At 39.4% G+C, this 22,088-nt stretch overlaps 1 protein-coding gene across 1 annotated transcript in view; it reads right to left on the bottom strand.

Moving 5' to 3' along the window:
* Positions 1-22,088, bottom strand: part of LOC126249194 (KICSTOR complex protein SZT2-like) — a 706,154-nt gene that overhangs the window by 668,507 nt on the left and 15,559 nt on the right. Inside the window, exons 3-5 of the mRNA XM_049950848.1 lie at positions 19,823-19,996; positions 19,666-19,743; positions 5,662-5,754 (exon numbers count right to left, since the gene is read on the bottom strand). Coding sequence (XP_049806805.1) covers positions 5,662-5,754; positions 19,666-19,743; positions 19,823-19,996 — 345 coding nt within the window. The remainder of the gene's footprint in view (positions 1-5,661; positions 5,755-19,665; positions 19,744-19,822; positions 19,997-22,088) is intronic.

Below are 22,088 nucleotides of genomic sequence, written 5' to 3'. Positions count from 1 at the left end.
ATGAGCTACACTTTCCTAGAAGCCTCCCAATATGCTGAAGTCGACATTCACCCTCCCTGCAACTGACCTTACATGCTCATTCCATTGCATGTCACTTTACAACTTTATGCCTAGACATTTCATCAATATGACTGTATCAAGTAGCACACCACTAACACTGCATTTGAACAATACAGGATTGTTTTACCTACTCATCTGCTTTAATTTACATTTTCCTACATTCAGACCAAGCAGCCATTAATCTCACTAAACAGAAATTCTACTCAAGTCATCCTGTATCCTACTACAGTCAGACACTCACAGCCAACACTGTATACCACAGTGATATCAAGAAACAGCTGCAGATTGCTGCTCAGCGTATCTGCCATAGTGTTTATGTATACAGTGAATATGAGTAGTCCTATCACACTTCCCCGAGGCACTCCTGATGGTACCTTTGTCTCCAATGAACACTCAACAGCTAGGACAATGTACTGGGTTCGAATATCTGAAAAATCTTCAAAAGCCACTCCCATGTCTGAGAACCTATTCAAGTTGCTCAGACTTTTGTTAACAGTCCGCAGTATGACACTGTGTCAAAAATTTCCCAGAAATCTAGGAATATGGAATCTGCCTGTTGCCCTTCATCCAAAATTCGCAGAATATCGTGCGAGAAAAGAACAAATTAAGTTTCACAAGAGTGATAATTTTTGAATCTACAGGGTGATTATAATTAGACTTTCAAAATACTGTAGAAATAACACCACTGGTCAGAATGACATGAAATTGCAATGGAATATTATCAGAGAAGGAGGGAAAACATATGGCAGAAGAAAAAAAATAGTCTGAAAATTGAGCAATAGATGGTGCTGTATGTGTCAAAATATGTCATGGACATGAACCACTGAAGCTGGTATAAACACGACGGGCACATGGATCTTCCTCCTTTCAAGTCTGTGACATTTCCCATGATTGTCTCAATGCAGGATCGTGCTCTGCTTGTAAAGCTGTATTACAAGATTGATGACTGTGCACACATCACTCTGCAGAAGTTCCAGACACTGAAGGGTTTGAAAATAGGTGTTGGTCTGATGACTGCTGTGGGTCTGGAGAAAATGATTCGGAAATTTGAAAAGATGGGTTCTTTCGGTGTGCAACCTGGTAGAGAGAGGAAATGAATTGATTCGATGTCAGTGGAAGCGGTGGCCACAGCAATGCACGAGGAGACGAGTGGTCGTGTGCAAATGTCTAGTGCACGGAGAATTGCCCGAATATTGGACATACCCATGATCATGGTGTGTAAGAGTGATGTGGGTTTATGGCATCATTTATCATAGGGCAATATTTTTTTCAAAGAGACAGGTGCTTCTGGTCCTGTTACCTGTACTGTCACTGGTAAGCGCTACAAGTGTCTTTTGCACAACCACGACATTCCAGCTCTCCAATAGCATGGATGGGATCAATTTTAAGCAAGATGGCACACCTCTGCACATTGCAAATCTGGTTTAGCAGCTGTTGAAGCGCCATTTCAGATATGCTAGAATTATCAGCCACCATTTCCCTACAGCCTGGCTGTCCCAATCACCTGATCTTCATCCATGTGACTTCTTGCTGTGGGGCTATTTGGAAGATGTTGTGTTCAGTGTTCCGATTGCAAACTTAGCTGCATTGAAGGCATGCATTGCACAACACATTCTGAACATGACTCCAGAAACACTTCAGTCAGTTGTGGAACATGCTGTTTCTTGTTTTCAACTTGCTGCAGAAAATGGTGGACAGCATATTGAACATGTTTTGCACCAGTCACATGCAAATTAATAATCCAATTTGAATTTGATTGATGCTTTTTATGTGGTTTTTGGCCTCAGGACAATTAAAAACCGATTTTTCCCATCTGATGTGATATGATCTTGTCGTGGTGGATGGGTTTACATAATTAACAGTATCACACCTCTACACCCACACACACATACTGAGTAGTACAGTTAGTTTAACGTCAAATGTGCAGCTTAGGCAGTGTTGTATGATTCATTTGTCATTTGTAGTCGACCACTATTAAATTATGATGCTTTCAACACCATCTACTGTTACATTTTGCAACTATTTATTTTTCTTCTGTCATATGTTTTCCCCCTTCTATGATAATACTCTGTTGCAATTTGGCATCATTCTGACCAGTGGTGTTATTTCTACAGCAGTTTGAAAGTTTAACTTTAATTATAATCGCCCTGTATATTTATTTGTGGATGGAAGCTTTTCTCTCTCATGTACAAATATTTAACAGTTTTCATCTGATCTTATTCTTCAACCTTGCTTTGGCAGGGCCACTATTCACCCAGTTGTCATGTGTATGTTCCTAATTCTTTCACCAGCATCGGTACGATCATCTCACCCCTCTCAAAAATCTTCAGTTTTTTTAAATGACATGTTGTAACATGTGAAGCTTGTCTCACTGTCATTACCAGCAACTGCATATACCTAATGATCATATACTAAAACAACTAATATGGATGGCTATGTTTCCTTTATACTTTTTCAGTAAAGGACAAACACTTTCTTTTCGTGGTTAAAAATTAGACCTGAAGTGTTTTCCAATGGCTGAAACTAAACTAAAAAAAAACCTCACTGAAATTCTAACTAATTTTCTTAACAAAATTAAATGGTGTATGAAATGTTAAACAACCAACCACTATATATTAATTGTATTATATATATATATATGAGTTTAATTCATATCATAAACTGTTAGAAATGAGTAGCCTAAAAGGTTTGGTTAATAAACTCAGTATTCAAGCAACTGAGAAACAGAAAAACAAAAATGACATTGATTCACAGAAGCAATGCATTTTATTGTTAACCTTTAGTAAAAGTGGAGGTGCAACTATTTTATCTACACACATTCAAATAAATTCAAAAGTTCATGAAGGTATTAAAAGATGGAATGTTACTGTTTAAAATCTCATGCACAACAAGGTTATTAGAGACTAAGCACTAATTCAGATTGGATGGATAAAGATAGGAGAAGAAACCCAATGAAGTCTTGTTGAAGATTTCACCTCATCCACAAAGCATATGACGTCGTTTGTGGAAGCCATGGAATCAGAAATCACATGTTAAGAATCAGAATGATCACACAGGGATTTTAGCTCTGCTGCTATTGATCATGAAATGGAAGAAAGAAGATTAAAGTTTGATGTCCCGTCATTTGCCAAATGTGGGTCCAACATATTATGTGTTGAACATCACACTAATACAATGAAGCTCTGAAACTCAAAGTACCTCTGTTACAAATTAATTTCAAACACAGTACTGAGACTGGTGGACATTTGATCAATGAGTAACTTGCTGAAATAACTTTATTAAAAAATTACATAGATTGTGACAGTAGGAGAAGCCAGTGCATCACATGCTCAGTATACGACTTTGGAAAGTGAGAACAACTTGACACAGTATACATCTATCACAAGTTTGCACATGGTGCACTACCGTTTGGTGCCCATGGATACAGTAGAAGCCATCAGTACAGTCAACTGAGACTCATAAGTGGCAAAAAATCTCATTTTCCTACAACTGAAACTCCAGAGAGTCACTCTTCTATATCACCACTGTGGCCCACTAAGCAGCATCCCCATGCAAAAACAGTAATGGAATATAGTAACAAATCAAAAATTTCTACTGTATTACCTAAAAGACTTGACCTGCAGCTTGTTAGCTATTTTTACAACAATTAAATCTCAATAACTGACCAAACTGTAGCAGGATTCTGAATACACATGGAAGCTCGCTGCCAGATAACGTAACGATCGCACAAAGTTGCTGAATAATAATAGTCACATGTAGTCACCAATTTCACTGTGAGTAATATTTAAATGCATACATTCAATAGTACATCCCAGTGCCATGGTTTAAGATCTCACTGGGTACATTTTCAGGTACATCCCAATTTCCATCAGTGGAGATCTTATCATTCACATTATATAAAGAATGTTTTACTGACACTGACAGTCCATCACCCAAAGGTGACATCGTGTAACAAACAGGTATGAATAAATGTGTAATCCCAATATTTTTAAGACTGTCCAAGACGTCTTCCTTAAGCAACAGATGGTGTCATTTCCTTGACCTCTGTATTAATCAGATATGTTAGAGTGAAACTCACTTGCCTGCAGTCTTCACATACAGACAATCTGGAATGAGCACTGAACTAGCTTGCAATTCCAGATTCAGATGGATGTTTCAAAATTTTCTGGTCAAGTATTTGTTATTGCATCTTGTGGTTTCACAAACCACAAATTTTCTTAGATCACAAGTTTTGTTTAATGCTGAGAACAGCATGAAGTTCGGTTTGAGTCATGAGCAAGCTAGGTAACAAATATTGTTTCCCTTGCTGTATTAGATGAGGATGTTGTAATTTGCACAAACACAGAAATAAAAAATAGCATCAATACAAAGAACAAAAAAGTGGTACACACGCACTCTCTCTCTCTCTTTCATTAGCATTTAACCTAAAACATCATATGTAGATGGGATAATTAGGAGTAATCCAGGGGGAAAGTTACTGTTCAACATCTTGCTGATGATGAGGTCGTAATAGACAGAACACAACCTCAAACTGCTGAAGGATGGAAGGATGGGGCAAGAAATTGGCCCTCATCGTTTCAAAGAAACCAGCCTAGCATTCACTGCATGCGGTTTGAGAAAACTGCAGAATATCATTCTTTTCATGCTCTTCTGAAAATATCTCAGGAAAAATGAGTAAACCTTGAAACTGAGAGCAACAGAGGCAAAAATTCACTCTTGATCAATGCAGATACCATGAATAAAAACTTGCCCTGTGCTGCTTTCTAACATGGTTACTCTTTTTGACTTCACTGCATTGTAGCGTCAGTATTTCATTCATGTTGTAGATGGAACAAGTTTGATCTTTTACTCAATCTTTGTTCTGGAAATTATAGCAAAAATTTACTACAGATATTCTGGAATAAAGCTTAATTGAGATTATTTTCTGTTTTCCTTCTACAGCCTGTATACTTTATATCAAATCTAGAACAGTATAGTGTAGATGAGTTGGATGAATGTATGTTGTGTTTAAAATTACATTTGTAATAACCTGGATTAGCAGACTGGTATTGTGTAAATGAATTGCATGAATGTATGTTGAATTTAAAATTACATTTGTATTGCTCTGGATTAGCAGACTGGTATTTGGTCTAATTAACTGAAAAGCATCAAGGACTTGCCCTGACTACTAATCCTACTGTAGAGACAAATCACATTCAATACTACATAGTCTCTAACTTCGTAAGACTCTGAAAATGAGAAGTAAGGCAACAATGGCTCCAATTAGAGAACTATATGCAACTTTCTTCCCCGTTCCACCAAGATAATTTCGACACTGGAATATCAAAAGAAAAAGAAATGTGGCTACAAGAGGATGGGGAACACTTCATACTCATAATTAAAGATATCTCGATGACAAATTTGGTCTTCATAGTTTCAATGAGATGAAAATGGCCTTTTCGATTTTCAATAATTTTCAAAACAAGTATGCTACAGACAACAATCTGAATTTCTTCTAGTCCTTGTACATATGAAACTTAAAATATTTTCGTTGAAATTCTTGTGGGTGAAGTGACATGCCAAACTGTAATATAAAATATTCATTAAATTACTGTTACTCACCTGCTGAGCTGGTGTGGTGAAGAATGGAGTATGAGCTATTACTGTAACATAAATCTGCGGCCTAAATTCCACAGATGAGCCAGGAATACAACACTGAAAAATAAAACAACAAGTAGTTGAAGTTTACGAGGCCAAACTAAGCACATATTAGGTGATGCCTGCACAGGACAAACTGTTCTATAGCTGAAAGGTCCTTCACGGATTTGTGAGGAGGCTTTAAAATAGCTTCATTCTACTCATTTGGAAAGTGCCTTGATTCACATATTAGGTTAAAGGCAGCAAAGATGTGTTTCAGATTACCAGTGAGCTACCACAACACTCTGTACTGAATTTCGTCGTGATATCTGATATAATACCATGTACTTCAGATGAAGCTGAATCCAACTGAAGAAAGCATAGCTGAAAATTTCATTACTGGTGGGGACTCCTTTTAGCAATCACTCACAGACAGTGGAAAGATCAGTCCTGAGTGGCTGTAGTAGTCATTAGAGGGAAATGCTCTTAAATGGTCTGGGTAAAATTACATTCTTCCATTTAACTGTTGATTTGCTGAAACATCTGAGTTTAAGAACTGTTGTTGTTATCTACTTGTGCTCTTTTTGTCCCCAACATTTGAAAGCTCTCAGTGTTTGGACTATGTCTGAACCTCAACAGAACCACACCTACGCCCCTGAATCAGAAGAAACAGACTGCCTTCTAAGTCATCCTGAATCCTCTAGAATATATTAACACAGTTATGTAGTGGGCCACACTAGTGATGTGAACCATATATTCCACACTATTTTTGTCCCCTCCCATATTGGTACTGCATTGCACACCTAACCTATGCAGTACCACTATCCTTTACTTTTCCACCCCTGTTCCCAACCTCTTGTCCCATGGCTCATATCCCTGTAAAAAAACTAGACGCAAGAAGGCAAGATGTGTCCAATACACCATTCCATTACCACTTACTCTAGTTCTATCACATACATTTTCTATCCCTTCAAAGGTAATGCCACCTGTGAAAGCAGCCTATAGTCTACCAACTTAGATTATAGATTATATTATTATTATTATTTCTTTACTTTCTCAGACGTTAAGTCTGGTTAAGAATGGAAAGTGACGCGGACCTTGATCAAGCGTCACTTCCTATTAACTGTACGGTATGTGTTATATTGCATTTAGGAACTTCCGGGTAATTGAACATGTATCAATAATTACGGATTTCTGTAGTTGTAAATATATGTTTGGATGTAGCTCTATTGCATTGATGTGCTGGTGGATATTGTGTGGTATGACTCCTGTAGTTGATAGTATAATTGGTATGATGTCAACTTTATCCTGATGCCACGTGTCTTTGACTTCCTCAGCCAGTTGGATGTTTTTTTCAATTTTTTCTCCTGTTTTCTTTTGTATATTTGTTGTATTGGGTATGTATATTTCGATTAGTTGTGTTAATTTCTTCTTTTTATTGGTGAGTATGATGTCAGGTTTGTTATGTGGCGTTGTTTTATCTGTTATAATGGTTCTGTTCCAGTATAATTTGTATTCATCATTCTCCAGTACATTTTGTGGTGCATACTTGTATGTAGGAACTTGTTGTTTTAAAAGTTTATGTTGTAAGGCAAACTGTTGATGTATTATTTTTGCGACATTGTCATGTCTTCTGGGGTATTCTGTATTTGCTAGTATTGTACATCCGCTTGTGATGTGATCTACTGTTTCTATTTGTTGTTTACAAAGTCTGCATTTATCTGTTGTGGTATTGGGATCTTTAATAATATGCTTGCTGTAATACCTGGTGTTTATTGTTTGATCCTGTATTGCAATCATGAATCCTTCTGTCTCACTGTATATATTGCCTTTTCTTAGCCATGTGTTGGATGCGTCTTGATCGATGTGTGGCTGTGTTAGATGATACGGGTGCTTGCCATGAAGTGTTTTCTTTTTCCAATTTACTTTCTTCGTATCTGTTGATGTTATGTGATCTAAAGGGTTGTAGAAGTGGTTATGAAATTGCAGTGGTGTAGCCGATGTATTTATATGAGTGATTGCTTTGTGTATTTTGCTAGTTTCTGCTCGTTCTAGAAAGAATTTTCTTAAATTGTCTACCTGTCCATAATGTAGGTTTTTTATGTCGATGAATCCCCTTCCTCCTTCCTTTCTGCTTAATGTGAATCTTTCTGTTGCTGAATGTATGTGATGTATTCTATATTTGTGGCATTGTGATCGTGTAAGTGTATTGAGTGCTTCTAGGTCTGTGTTACTCCATTTCACTACTCCAAATGAGTAGGTCAATATTGGTATGGCATAAGTATTTATAGCTTTTGTCTTGTTTCTTGCTGTCAATTCTGTTTTCAGTATTTTTCTTAGTCTTTGTCTATATCTTTCTTTTAGTTCTTCCCTAATATTTGTATTATCTATTCCTATTTTTTGTCTGTATCCTAGGTATTTATAGGCATCTGTCTTTTCCATCGCTTCTATGCAGTCGCTGTGGTTATCAAGTATGTAATCTTCTTGTTTAGTGTGTTTTCCCTTGACTATGCTATTTTTCTTACATTTGTCTGTTCCAAAAGCCATATTTATATCATTGCTGAATACTTCTGTTATCTTTAATAATTGGTTGAGTTGTTGATTGGTTGCTGCCAGTAGTTTTAGATCATCCATGTATAGCAAATGTGTGATTTTGTGTGGGTATGTTCCAGTAATATTATATCCATAATTTGAATTATTTAGCATGTTGGATAGTGGGTTCAGAGCAAGGCAGAACCAGAAAGGACTTAATGAGTCTCCTTGGTATATTCCACGCTTAATCTGTATTGGCTGTGATGTGATATTATTTGAATTTGTTTGGATATTAAGTGTGGTTTTCCAATTTTTCATTACTATGTTTAGGAACTGTATCAATTTAGGATCTACTTTGTATATTTCCAATATTTGTAGTAACCATGAGTGGAGTACACTATCAAAAGCTTTTTGGTAATCAATGTATGCGTAGTGTAGTGACCTTTGTTTAGTTTTAGCTTGATATGTCACCTCTGCATCTATTATTAGTTGCTCTTTACATCCTCGTGCTCCTTTGCAACAGCCTTTTTGTTCTTCATTTATAATTTTGTTCTGTGTTGTATGTGTCATTAATTTCTGTTTAATGACTGAAGTTAATATTTTGTATATTGTTGGTAGGCATGTTATGGGGCGATATTTAGCTGGGTTCGCTGTGTCTGCTTGATCTTTAGGTTTCAGATAAGTTATTCCATGTGTAAGTGTATCAGGGAATGTGTATGGGTCTGCAATGTAACTCTTAAATAATTTAGTTAGATGTGAATGTGTTGAGGTGAACTTCTTTAACCAGAAATTTGCTATTTTATCATTTCCAGGGGCTTTCCAATTGTGAGTAGAATTAATTGCTTGGGTGACTTCATGTTGCAAAATTATCACTTCAGGCATTTGTGGTATCATCTTGTATGTGTCTGTTTCTGCTTGTATCCACCGTGCATGCCTGTTATGTTGTACCGGGTTTGACCATATGTTGCTCCAGAAGTGTTCCATGTCTGTTATGTTTGGTGGATTGTTTATTTTAATGTGTGTGTTATCTATTGTCTGGTAAAATTTCTTTTGGTTTGTGTTGAATGTTTGGTTTTGTTTCCTTCTATTTTCACTTTTTTTGTATCTTCTGAGTCGTTTGGCTAATGCTTGTAATTTCTGCTTCTTTTCGTCTAATTGCTCTGTCGCTTCTTGTTGTGAGATTTTACCTAACCTTTTTCGTTTTTTTTCCGAGATTTCATTTCTTATAAATTGTGTTAGCTGTCCAATGTCTTTTCTCAGTTTTTCTATTTTGATCTGTAGCCTGTGTTGCCATGCTGGTTTTGTGGGTTTCTTCTGTGTGTTGGTTGGTTCTGATCTCTGCCTAGTGTGTATATTTAGTGTAATGAGTGCTCCTATATAAACCAGTAGTTGTAACTCTTCCATAGTTGTGTTTTCATTTATTTTGTTGTGTATGATTGTGTTCATAGTTTTTATTGTTGTTTCGACTTGTGGGTTATTTGGTGGTCTACGGAAGAATGGTCTAATGTCTGTATTTGTGTCTTTGTATTCTATATATGTTAGCTGAAATTTTTCTTCTATATCTAACATCTGTGTCACTTCGTGTTCTATTTGTGCTTGTTCTGGTGGCTGTCTTAAGATTTCGTTTTCCTCTGATTGTTTAATTGGTGCGTGTTGTTCTTTGTTTGTTTGCTCTGGAATGTTTTGAGTCCATTACTGTATTTTCTTCTTCTTCTTCTGATTGCACATTATTTTGTTCCAGTATTTGTTGTACTTGTTGTTTGATGTTTTCTAATTCTGACTGGGGTATCCTGTTATTTTTGATTATTACACGGATCTGATCAGCTAGTCGTTGTTCTGTTAAAAATTTTAATTCTGGGTATCTGGTAATAAATGTTGTGTATACTTGTGATCTGTATCCAGTTGTGTTGGTTCCTAGGTTTGTTGCTTGGTAATAACAGAACATGAGGTGTCGATTCACTTCATCTGACCATCTCATCCTCTGTCTTTGTTTTCCTTCTAGGGTGGTTGCAGGAAGCATATCCTGCAAAACACCTCTATTTGGATTTAAATCATTTTCCAGTTGGCTAGCAGTGACGTTACCATTGTGGGCGGGCATAGGGTTCAAGCGTCGTCCCCGACCATGACAGCACTTGTCCGAGGCTTCTTTAGTTCTGTCCTGAACCAACTAATCACACTAAAAGGGGGGTTAGCCCTATTAGTGGTTTGTTCTTTTCGTCGCCTTTTACGACTGGCAGAACATACCGGAGGCCTATTCTTTTCCCGGGCCAACACGGTCATTATTATTATTATTCTTTACTTTCTCAGACGTTAAGTCTGGTTAAAAATGAAAAGTGACGCGGACCTTGATCAGGCGTCACTTCCTTTTAACTGTATGGTATGTGTTATATTGCATTTAGGAACTTTCGGGTAACTGAACATGTATCAATAATTACTGATTTCTGTAGTTGTATATACACGTTTGGATGTAGCTCTATTGCATTGATGTACTGGTGGATATTGTGTGGTATGACTCCTGTAGTTGATAGTATAATTGGTATGATGTCAACTTTATCCTGATGCCACATGTCTTTGACTTCCTCAGCCAGTTGGATGTATTTTTCAATTTTTTCTCCTGTTTTCTTTTGTATATTTGTTGTATTGGGTATGGATATTTCGATTAGTTGTGTTAATTTCTTCTTTTTATTGGTGAGTATGATGTCAGGTTTGTTATGTGGCGTTGTTTTATCTGTTATAATGGTTCTGTTCCAGTATAATTTGTATTCATCATTCTCCAGTACATTTTGTGGTGCATACTTGTATGTAGGAACGTGTTGTTTTATAAGTTTATGTTGTAAGGCAAGCTGTTGATGTATTATTTTTGCGACATTGTCATGTCTTCTGGGGTATTCTGTATTTGCTAGTATTGTACATCCGCTTGTGATGTGATCTACTGTTTCTACTTGTTGTTTACAAAGTCTGCATTTATCTGTTGTGGTATTGGGATCTTTAATAATATGCTTGCTGTAATACCTGGTGTTTATTGTTGGATCCTGTATTGCAATCATGAATCCTTCTGTCTCACTGTATATATTGCCTTTTCTTAGCCATGTGTTGGATGCGTCTTGATCGATGTGTGGCTGTGTTAGATGATACGGGTGCTTGCCATGAAGTGTTTTCTTTTTCCAATTTACTTTCTTCGTATCTGTTGATGTTATGTGATCTAAAGGGTTGTAGAGGTGGTTATGAAATTGCAGTGGTGTAGCCGATGTATTTATATGAGTAATTGCTTTGTGTATTTTGCTAGTTTCTGCACGTTCTAGAAAGAATTTTCTTAAATTGTCTACCTGTCCATAATGTAGGTTTTTTATGTCGATGAATCCCCTTCCTCCTTCCTTTCTGCTTAATGTGAATCTTTCTGTTGCTGAATGTATGTGATGTATTCTATATTTGTGGCATTGTGAACGTGTAAGTGTATTTAGTGCTTCTAGGTCTGTGTTACTCCATTTCACTACTCCAAATGAGTAGGTCAATATTGGTATAGCATAAGTATTTATAGCTTTTGTCTTGTTTCTTGCTGTCAAATCTGTTTTCAGTATTTTTGTTAGTCTTTGTCTATATTTTTCTTTTAGTTCTTCCCTAATATTTGTATTATCTATTCCTATTTTTTGTCTGTACCCTAGGTATTTATAGGCATCTGTCTTTTCCATCGCTTCTATGCAGTCGCTGTGGTTATCAAGTATGTAATCTTCTTGTTTAGTGTGTTTTCCCTTGACTATGCTATTTTTCTTACATTTGTCTGTTCCAAAAGCCATATTTATATCATTGCTGAATACTTCTGTTATCTTTAATAATTGGTTGAGTTGTTGATTGGTTGCTGCCAGTAGTTTTAGATCATCCATGTATAGCAAATGTGTGATTTTGTGTGGGTATGTTCCAGTAATATTATATCCATAATTTGAATTATTTAGCATGTTGGATAGTGGGTTCAGAGCAAGACAGAACCAGAAAGGATTTAATGAGTCTCCTTGGTATATTCCACGCTTAATCTGTATTGGCTGTGATGTGATATTATCTGAATTTGTTTGGATATTAAGTGTGGTTTTCCAGTTTTTCATTACTATGTTTAGGAACTGTATCAATTTAGGATCTACTTTGTATATTTCCAATATTTGTAGTAACCATGAGTGGGGTACACTATCAAAAGCTTTTTGGTAATCAATGTATGCGTAGTGTAGAGACCTTTGTTTAGTTTTAGCTTGATATGTCACCTCTGCATCTATTATCAGTTGCTCTTTACATCCTCGCGCTCCTTTGCAGCAGCCTTTTTGTTCTTCATTTATAATTTTGTTCTGTGTTGTATGTGTCATTAATTTCTGTGTAATGACTGAAGTTAATATTTTGTAGATTGTTGGTAGGCATGTTATGGGGCAATATTTAGCTGGGTTTGCTGTGTCTGCTTGATCTTTAGGTTTCAGATAAGTTATTCCATGTGTAAGTGTATCAGGGAATATGTATGGGTCTGCAATGTAACTGTTAAATAATTTAGTTAGATGTGAATGTGTTGAGGTGAACTTCTTTAGCCAGAAATTTGCTATTTTATCATTTCCAGGGGCTTTCCAATTGTGCGTAGAATTAATTGCTCGGGTGACTTCATGTTGCAAAATTATCACTTCAGGCATTTGTGGTATCATCTTGTATGTATCCGTTTCTGCTTGTATCCACCGTGCATGCCTGTTATGTTGTACCGGGTTTGACCATATGCTGCTCCAGAAGTGTTCCATGTCTCTTATGTTTGGTGGATTGTCTATTTTTATGTGTGTGTTATCTATTGTTTGGTAAAATTTCTTTTGGTTTGTGTTGAATGTTTGGTTTTGTTTCCTTCTATTTTCACTTTTTTTGTATCTTCTAAGTCGTTTCGCCAAAGCTTGTAATTTTTGCTTCTTTTCATCTAATTGCTCTATTGCTTCTTGTTGTGAGATTTTACCTAACCTTTTTCGTTTTTTGTCTGATATTTCATTTCTTATTATTATTATTATTATTATTATTATTATTATTATTTTATGTGAGGGACACTCAACATCATGGTCATCAGTGCCCTGACGAAAAGTCAGCATCTCATGGATGGTGACAAAGGCTGTCCCCACATGCACAGCAGTTTATAATGCATTAAAGTCTGCCTCCCTTCCCCACCACTTTAGGGATGATATCTGACAGTTCATAAAATTTCACCACTCTGTATAGGAATCAGTATCAGCGAGGGTGGTGGGCAGATCTCCATCAAGAATGAAGGCTGCCCTGATATCAGTGAGACACACATTGTCAAAATATACTGAACTGAAAGTGCACACCACAAACCTCACAGAGTGGTTGGATACTCCCACCAGAGGAGGAAGCCATGTGTTAAAGGGCTATGTCTGATGCACAGCCTGGTAAGCAAACCCCACCTCCAGCGTCGAGACTGACATAGGAGGAGGACATTAGTGTTTAACGTCCCGTCGACAACGAGGTCATTAGAGACGGAGCGCAAGCTCGGGTGAGGGAAGGATGGGGAAGGAAATCGGCCGTGCCCTTTCAAAGGAACCACCCCGGCATTGCCTGAAGCGATTTAGGGAAATCACGGAAAACCTAAATCAGGATGGCCGGAGACGGGATTGAACCGTCGTCCTCCCGAATGCGAGTCCAGTGTGCTAACCACTGCGCCACCTCGCTCGGTTCGAGACTGACATGAAGTCCAACACGCCAATGTGGATGATTTGAGTGACTGCAGTTTGTTTTCTGTCACTTTCAACCATTCAGTCTCCCACTGATGCATGATGCAACTGTCAGAAAATGAGATGGCAGTGTGCAACGGAATGGGACACCGGCAGATAACACCATCTTGACATGCTTCCTTGGCTGCTTTGTCAGCCATGTTGTTTTCCCTATGTTGCCAGGTACCCAGCAAAAGATCACCTCCTTGCCACGATGCTGGATCTGTTGTAAGGAGTCATGGATGAGCTGAATCAGCTGGTCTACTAGATACATCTGGTGAAGTGCTTGCAGTGCACTAAGCAAGTATGAACAGACAAGAAACCTTTTATGGTGATGTCTGTGAATTCTCTCCAGTGTCATCATAATGCCATATAGTTCCACATTATAACTTGTAAATTGTTCCAGAAGACGCACTTTGAAATCCCTATCAGGGAAAACAGCAGAACAATTGAGGACATTCTCTTGCTGGAATCCATCTGTATAAATACGGATCCTTGACACAGACAGTAGCACGTATTCCAAATGGCTTGGTCGCATGGGACCGATTCCTGAACAACTGTTCAAAGTTTGGTTGGACCACTGCACTAAATGCCAATGACTGAGGTGACGTTGAGATTTTCAGTGCCTGTCAAGCCAAAAGGATATGTTGCAAAAGCCTGAGTGGTGGTTCACCAGCCTCTGCACACAGACTACAAACTGGGATGGTCCGAAAGGCTCCAGTCGATAACTGAATGCCCTCACTGAGGACAACGTCTAAGATCTTGAGGCAGGAAATACGGGCTGATCCACAGACCACTCTGCCATAATCTGAATGTGATCAAACAAATGCCCTATAAAACTACAGGAGGCGGGACCTGAAGGCTCCCCACGCTTTCCCACAGTGGAAGTGGACCAATTAACGGAAGTTGTAATTCCTTCCAGGAAACTCTCTTTGATTCTGTTATCACTCTCCTCAGACAGTTGTCATTCCACCAAGGTACAGGCCATTGTCTGAGGTGCTTTCTAGATTGTGGGAGGGACTCTGCAGCAGCCTGTTGGATCTCACAAGTGATATGGGTCACCATCTCCTGCACACATTCCTTTTGTTCAAAATGGCCCGTCAACTGTACTGCAACCAATTTGTCCTTTGAATCATCCATTTTCGTGGTCTCCTGTCGACCACCGTCTGAACCGGCAGATGGATCCACACTGGGAAGTGGTCACTAACATGTAAATCTGTAGCCACTTCCCACTGAACTGAGTCTGCACTACCTGGGGAGCAAAAAGATGAATGGCTCAAAAAGATTCTGTAGCTGTGGAAAAGTGTGAGATCTGACCTGAGTTCAAAAGGTAGATATTCTCAGAATGGACAAGTCGCTTGATAATTCGACTCCTGGATCAAGTGGTGGCAGAGTCCCACAGCATGTTGTGTGAATTGAAGTCCCCCACATGGAAGAATGGGCATGGTATTGCCTGGGAGAGTTCTGTCAGTGCATCTGCATCCACGGGATCATGAGGTTGAATACATAAAGAACACATCGTGATGTTAAATGGTGCTAGAACTTCCACGGCAACTGCGTGTTTGGCCGTGGTAAGAGGGACAGGAGAGGAATAGCATCTGTCATCAGTGAAAACAGCCACTCCATCTTAGCCCTGTCTTCAGCAACATCGTCCTTCCTGTAGGGGTGATAGCCCCTTAATACAGGTATGTCGGCGACTTTAAAATGAGTTTCTTGTACAGAACGGTTTCTCTTGGATCAGGAGCTCTAATTCTTCCAAATATGATCGGAATCCATCTAAATTCCACCGCAACACAGAAGTCTCTGTGGGAGCCACTGATTTACGATGGTTGGTCTTGTCTTTCTACCACAAAGGCAGTGATTTAGCTGGGAGGTCAGGGGGCATGTTAGCTGGTGCCCAGCTCTCCGGTTCCTCCAGGTGGAAATCCGTATCCTCAAGAGTAAAGTCCCCATCTGAGAGAGAGAAAGCTCATGGATCTGAAGATTTAACTGCCACTTTCTTCAAACTATTTTTTGAGGGATGTTTATCCTTACTTATGGGAGGAGTTGGTTGCTTGTGTTGAGGGGATGGCTTAGTAGGCTTCTGATGGTGGGCAGCAGCATGTGGCTTATGTTGTAAGCCCATTGCTGATGGCTTCTGAATGATTCTTGGCTCAAGTGTAGTTTTTCCCCCACAGGTACACAGACAAGCACATGTGCTCATACTTGAATCTGTGGCCTGAGTTTGTGTGGAGGCATCACACTTGGCAATTGGCTGCTTAAGGGCTGATGGAAAAGAAGTATCAAAAACAGGAGGTTGCATAGCTTTGAAAGCTTTTTTAGCTTTGCTGTAATACAGTATGCATCTCGTGACTTTCAAAACCTGAATTTTTCTTTCCTTGTTGTACATCTCAAAATTTCTGCTCCATACTGGGTGATCCCCTGAGCAGTTTATACATTTCAAAGGAAGTGTACAAAAATTTCCTAATTTGTGAACTGGGCCTCCACAATTTCCACATGTAGCTCTCCCATTACACCCCACAGTGGTATGGCCAAACCTTTGACATCGCATTGGGTTAGGAACAAATAGGTGAACCTTAAGAAGGATATAGCCTGCAAGTATGTGTTTGTGTAATTCTGGAGCGGTAGATGCTAGAATAAACGTTGCAGATTTTTCCAATGTGCCACTGACTCTCCTCATATAGTTCTGCACTTCTGTGATGCCCACGTTTTTCTATTCTTCACATAACTCCACAAGGTCCACATCCATTATATCAGAGCAGGTAACCATGCCCTCACAGAAGTCAAGGGTGTTCTGTAACTCAGTCTCAACTGGGTAGTCACCTAAGGCCTTACATCCCAGGCAGAGCCCTGCGTGCCCGAGCAAACCTTATGCAACAGGGAAGAGGGGGGAAAAGGGGGGGGCACAGGTGCCCCCGAGGTTGCCTGCTAGATACTGTTTAACCTCAACAGCCATTCACCTCATCAGCACGTAGCACACTTTGAGGTTGAGGGTTATTGTTGTTGTTGTTTTTTAGTGGTATGTATTTCCTCGCAGTCCAGACGGTGAAGCCAAGGCCTCCATTCTCCAATACACACTCTAGCCACACACACCTTTTGCCTCCCCAGCTCACCTGCAGGGTCCTATCATTCTCTCTGGTCCCCCCCCCCCCCTTTTCACCCCTCAGCACAACTCTCCCAATGCCCCACTGCTGCACCTAGCAGCCCACCATCCTGTCTCTGTCCCACATCTGTCTATACGGATTCACACAGGCAGCACTACAGTAGCTTCACCACACCACACACACAACCTGTATCCTGCCATCTCTCCCCTCCACCAACCCACCTCTCCCTCCACACATCTTCTGTACGCCCACCACTACTCACTGTAGTAGAGAGAGCTTCTCACTGGAGTGTGGCCACACTAACTGGAGATATATATATACAGGGTGGATCATTGATCATGACAGGGCCAAATATCCGACAAAATAAGTGTCAAACGAAAAAACTACAAAGAACGGAACTTGTCTAGCTTGAAGGGGGAAAGCAGATGGCACTGCCATAGGTCAAACGGATTTTTAAATAGGAACCCCCATTTTTTATTACATATTCATCTAGTACGTAAAGAAATATGAATGTTTTACTTAGACCTCTTTTTTCACTTTGTGATAGATGGCGCTGTAATAGCCACAAACGTATAAGTATGTGGTATCACGTAACATTCCGCTAGTGCGGACAGTATTTGCTTCGTGGTACATTATCCGTGTTAAAATGAACCATTTACCAATTGCGGAAAAGGTCGATATCGTGTTGATGTATGGTTATTGTGATCAAAATGCCCAACGCGTGTGTGCTATGTATGCTGCTCAGTATCCTGGACGACATCATCCAAGTGTCCAGACTGTTCGCCGGATAGTTACGTTATTTAAGGAAACAGGAAGTGTTCAGCCACGTGTGAAACGTCAACCAAAATCTGCAACAAATGATGATGCCCAAGTAGGTGTTTTAGTTGATGTCGCAGCTAATCCACACATCAGTAGCAGACAAACTGCGCGAGAATCGGGAATCTCAAAAACGTCGGTGTTGAGAACGTTACATCAACATTGATTGCACCCATACCATATTTCTATGCACCAGGAATTGCATGGCGATGACTTTGAACGTCATGTACAGTTCTGCCACTGGGCACAAGAGATTACGGGATGATGACAGATTCTTTGCACACGTTCTATTTAGCGACGAAGCGTCATTCACCAAGAGCGGTAACATAAACCGGCATAATATGCACTATTGGGCAACGGAAAATCCACGATGGTTGCGACAAGTGGAACATCAGCGATCTTGGTGGGTTAATGTATGGTGCGGCATTATGGGAGGAAGGATAACTGGCCCCCATTTTATTGATGGCAATCTAAATGGTGAAATGTATGCTGATTTTCTACGTAATGTTCTACCGATGTTACTGCAAGATATTTAACTGCATGACAGAATGGCGATGTACTTCCAACATGATGGATGTGCGGCACTTAGCTCGCGTGCAGTTAAAGCGGTATTGAATAACATATTTCATGACAGGTGGATTGGTCGTCGAAGCACCATGCCATGGCCCACACATTCACCGGATCTAACGTCCCCGGACTTCTTTCTGTGGGGAAAGTTGAAGGATATTTGCTATCATGATCCACCGACAACACCTGACAACAGGCGTCAGTGCATTGTCAATGCATGTGTGAACATTACGGTAGGCGAACTACTCGCTGTCGAGAGGAATGTCGTTACACGTATTGCCAAATGCATTGAGGTTGACGGACATCATTTTGAGCATTTACTGCATTAATATGGTATTTACAGGTAATCACACTGTAACAGCATGCGTTCTCAGAAATGATAAGTTGACAAAGGTACATGTATCACACTGGAACAACCGAAATAAAATGTTCAATCGTACCTACTTTCTGTATTTTAATTTAAAAAACCTACCTGTTAGCAACCTTTCGTCTAAAATAGTGAGCCATATGTTTGTGACTATTACAGTGCCATCTATCACAAAGCGAAAAAAGTGGTCCAACTAAAACATTCATATTTCTTTACATACTACACGAATATGCAATAAGAAATGGGGGTTCCTATTTACAAAAATGCAGTTCATATCCGTTTGAACTATGGCAGCACCATCTAGCGGGCCAACCATAGAGCCATCTAGTTTCCACCTTCAAGCTAGACAGGTTGCGTTCTTCGTAGTTTTTTTGTTTGACACTTATTTCGTGAGATATTTGGCCCGGTCATGATCAATGGACCACCCTGAGAGAGAGAGAGAGAGAGAGAGAGAGAGAGAGAGAGAGAGAGAGAGAGAGGAGGGGGGGGGGGGGGAGATTCTTCCCTTTGTATGATGAACGAGTTTGTCTGAAAGCTGATTAATGTCCACCAGTTCATATTGACCTTTTTTTTTCATAACATTCTATTGGTGTGAAAAATTGGCACAGCACCTGGCTTATTTTCTCGGGCAAGTTTATGCTGCCTGTAGGTCCACCCTCTTCTGCCCAAGATAAAAGCGGTGAAACAAAATAAGATTACAAGCACAAATTTTATGAAGACTCCTTATATGGCACATGTGAAGCAAAAAAAAAATTTACACTATTTTATTTAAATAATGTATGCAATAAATATTCTCAACATAACTGAATACTAACATTTTAGAACAAACTGTATTTATGAACTTTTAATGACAATAATATTAAATACTTACTGGTTTTGTTAATCCTTCCAAACTATGTTTCAAAGAAACAAACATCTCATCTATCATAACTTCACCTCTTTGAATATCCTTAAAAAAAAAGTCATTATTGGCATTTAAGAAGCTCAGCTAATTCATTCTCAAACAACTGAAAGCAAACCATACTTACCACTGCAGACAATGAGGGACTCATGTCTAAACAATAAACTATACGGTACTTGTGAGACAGGAAAACTACTTTTGACTGTTGTGTGATGAGATATTTATAATAATGACTAGCTTCATAATTACAGTTTGGTGGGGGTTCATATGGCACGATAGATCTGACTATGAGCTCTTGCTCCTGGAAAGAGAAAAAAAAGCACACAATTAAGACACATTAAACATAACTGTCTAAGCGATGAGTAATTATAAGAAAATATTTTTCTATTACATCACAATACAATAACCACATAAGAGACACTTACAAGCTGTATCACATACATTATTAAGATTTGAACTACAAGTTATTTAGATCAGGTATTTTGAATGATATTGTGACGTTAACAGAAATCAGTGACTGCCTACACTGATCAACCAGAATATTATGACCACCTACCTACTATCAATACAAATCCATCCAGGCAATAGCAGCATCACTTGGCGAGGAATACTGCTAGTCAGACACACGTACCATGCATGTAGTATCAGTGAGTGTGCTGTCCATGTGCAGAATGGAGAAAATGCGCGATCTATTCTGAGTTTGACCAACGGCAGATTTTAATGGCCTGGAGGGTTGGCACGAGCATTTCGGAAGCTGCACAACTTGTCATATGTTCAAGAAGTGCTGTGGTGAGTGTCTTCAACGCATGGCAAAACCAATGTGAAACCATGTCCAGACGTTGTGGGGTTGGGTGGTCACCCCTCATTACAGATGTTGTACATCGTAGGTTGGGCAGAATGGTGAAACAGGACAGGCAGTGAACTGCGATAGAACTAGTATCACACTCTACTGTGGGGCAGAGTACAAGGGTGTCTGAACACACAGTGTACTGAACAGTCCTAATGATGGGTCTCTGCAGCCGACAACCCACGCATGTGCCAATGTTAACACCATGACATTGGCAACTACAACTGAAATGGACACTTGACCATCAGCACTGAACATTGGTGCAGTGGCAGAGCATTGCATGGTCTGATGAATCCTGAAACCTTCATCACCATGCCGATGGGAGGACGTGAATCCGTTGTCTTCCAGGGGAACAGCTCACTGAACCAGTACCGTGAAACAGAGAGAGGCTGGCAGCAGCTCCATTATGCTTTGGGGCATTCATAGCCCCAGTGGAGCTCGTAAAAGGCACCATGAAGGCTAAGGAGTATCTACACTGATTACAGACCATGTACACCCCTTCATGATCATCATGTTTCCCAATGTCAGTGGCATTACTCAACAAGATAATGCAAAATTTCACAAGGCCAGGAGTGTTTCGGAGTGGTTCGAGGAACCCAGTTCTAAGTTCCAATTGATGTGCTGGCTCTCCAACTCAACAGATCTGAACAGGATTGAACACATCTGGCATGTGACTGAATGTGGCGTCAGAGCTCATCATCTCCCCCCCCCCCCCCCCCCCCCCAAGAACTTACAGGATTCAGGCGACTTGTGTGTGCAGATGTGATGCCAACTCCCTCCAGTGACCTATCAAGGCCTCATTGCTTCCATGCCACAAGGTGTTGCCACTGTTATCCGTGCCAAAGGTAGACATACTGGCAATTAGGTAAGTGATCATAATGTTCTGGCTGATCAGTGTATATAAACATTACAATACAAAACCTAGCATGGCTGTGTTCTTGACTGTATAATTTCCCAAAAAATATACACAGATTTATGGCAAAGAAAACAATGTTCCTGTTTCCATCGTAGTCTTGCTACATTTTTTACAAGTTGTCTTGTACTTTAAGCCTTGCAAACGCTTGTGTGTGATGTATCTGTTGTTATTCAACACTCACTCTTAAACGTTCATATTTTTCCTATGCTGTTTTTTTCTAGGGCACTTGGTGACAAGGTTATCAGTGTCTGTGCTGAAATATCCATGAAATGGTACAGTTAACTCACTCTCACTCTCTCTCCATCATCTGAGACTGCATTCTTCATCTCTTATCAAAAATATCACTCAAACACATCCAAGACTGGCCTCAAACACCACGAAAAAAACATCTGGACTACTGATTTTAGAACATATTTCAAAAATTATAGCTTTGCAATGGTAAATGCAATACATTTGAAGAAGTGTCATGTGCAATATTTAAACCTGGTTCACCATTTCCTACAAATGCTTTGTAATACTTTATATATACAGGAAATGTAGAACATATCTTACTGACTCATGTTTCTACACAAAAAACTACGTATTGTTCTTAGGCATAATCTGCCATATGACATTATGTTTTGAAACAAT

This window comes from Schistocerca nitens, chromosome 3, assembly GCF_023898315.1.
Source record: "Schistocerca nitens isolate TAMUIC-IGC-003100 chromosome 3, iqSchNite1.1, whole genome shotgun sequence".
NCBI classification, from domain to species: Eukaryota; Metazoa; Arthropoda; class Insecta; order Orthoptera; family Acrididae; genus Schistocerca; species Schistocerca nitens.
The sequence above is the reverse complement of the archived record's forward strand: the minus strand, read 5'-3'. Positions and strand labels throughout refer to the sequence as shown.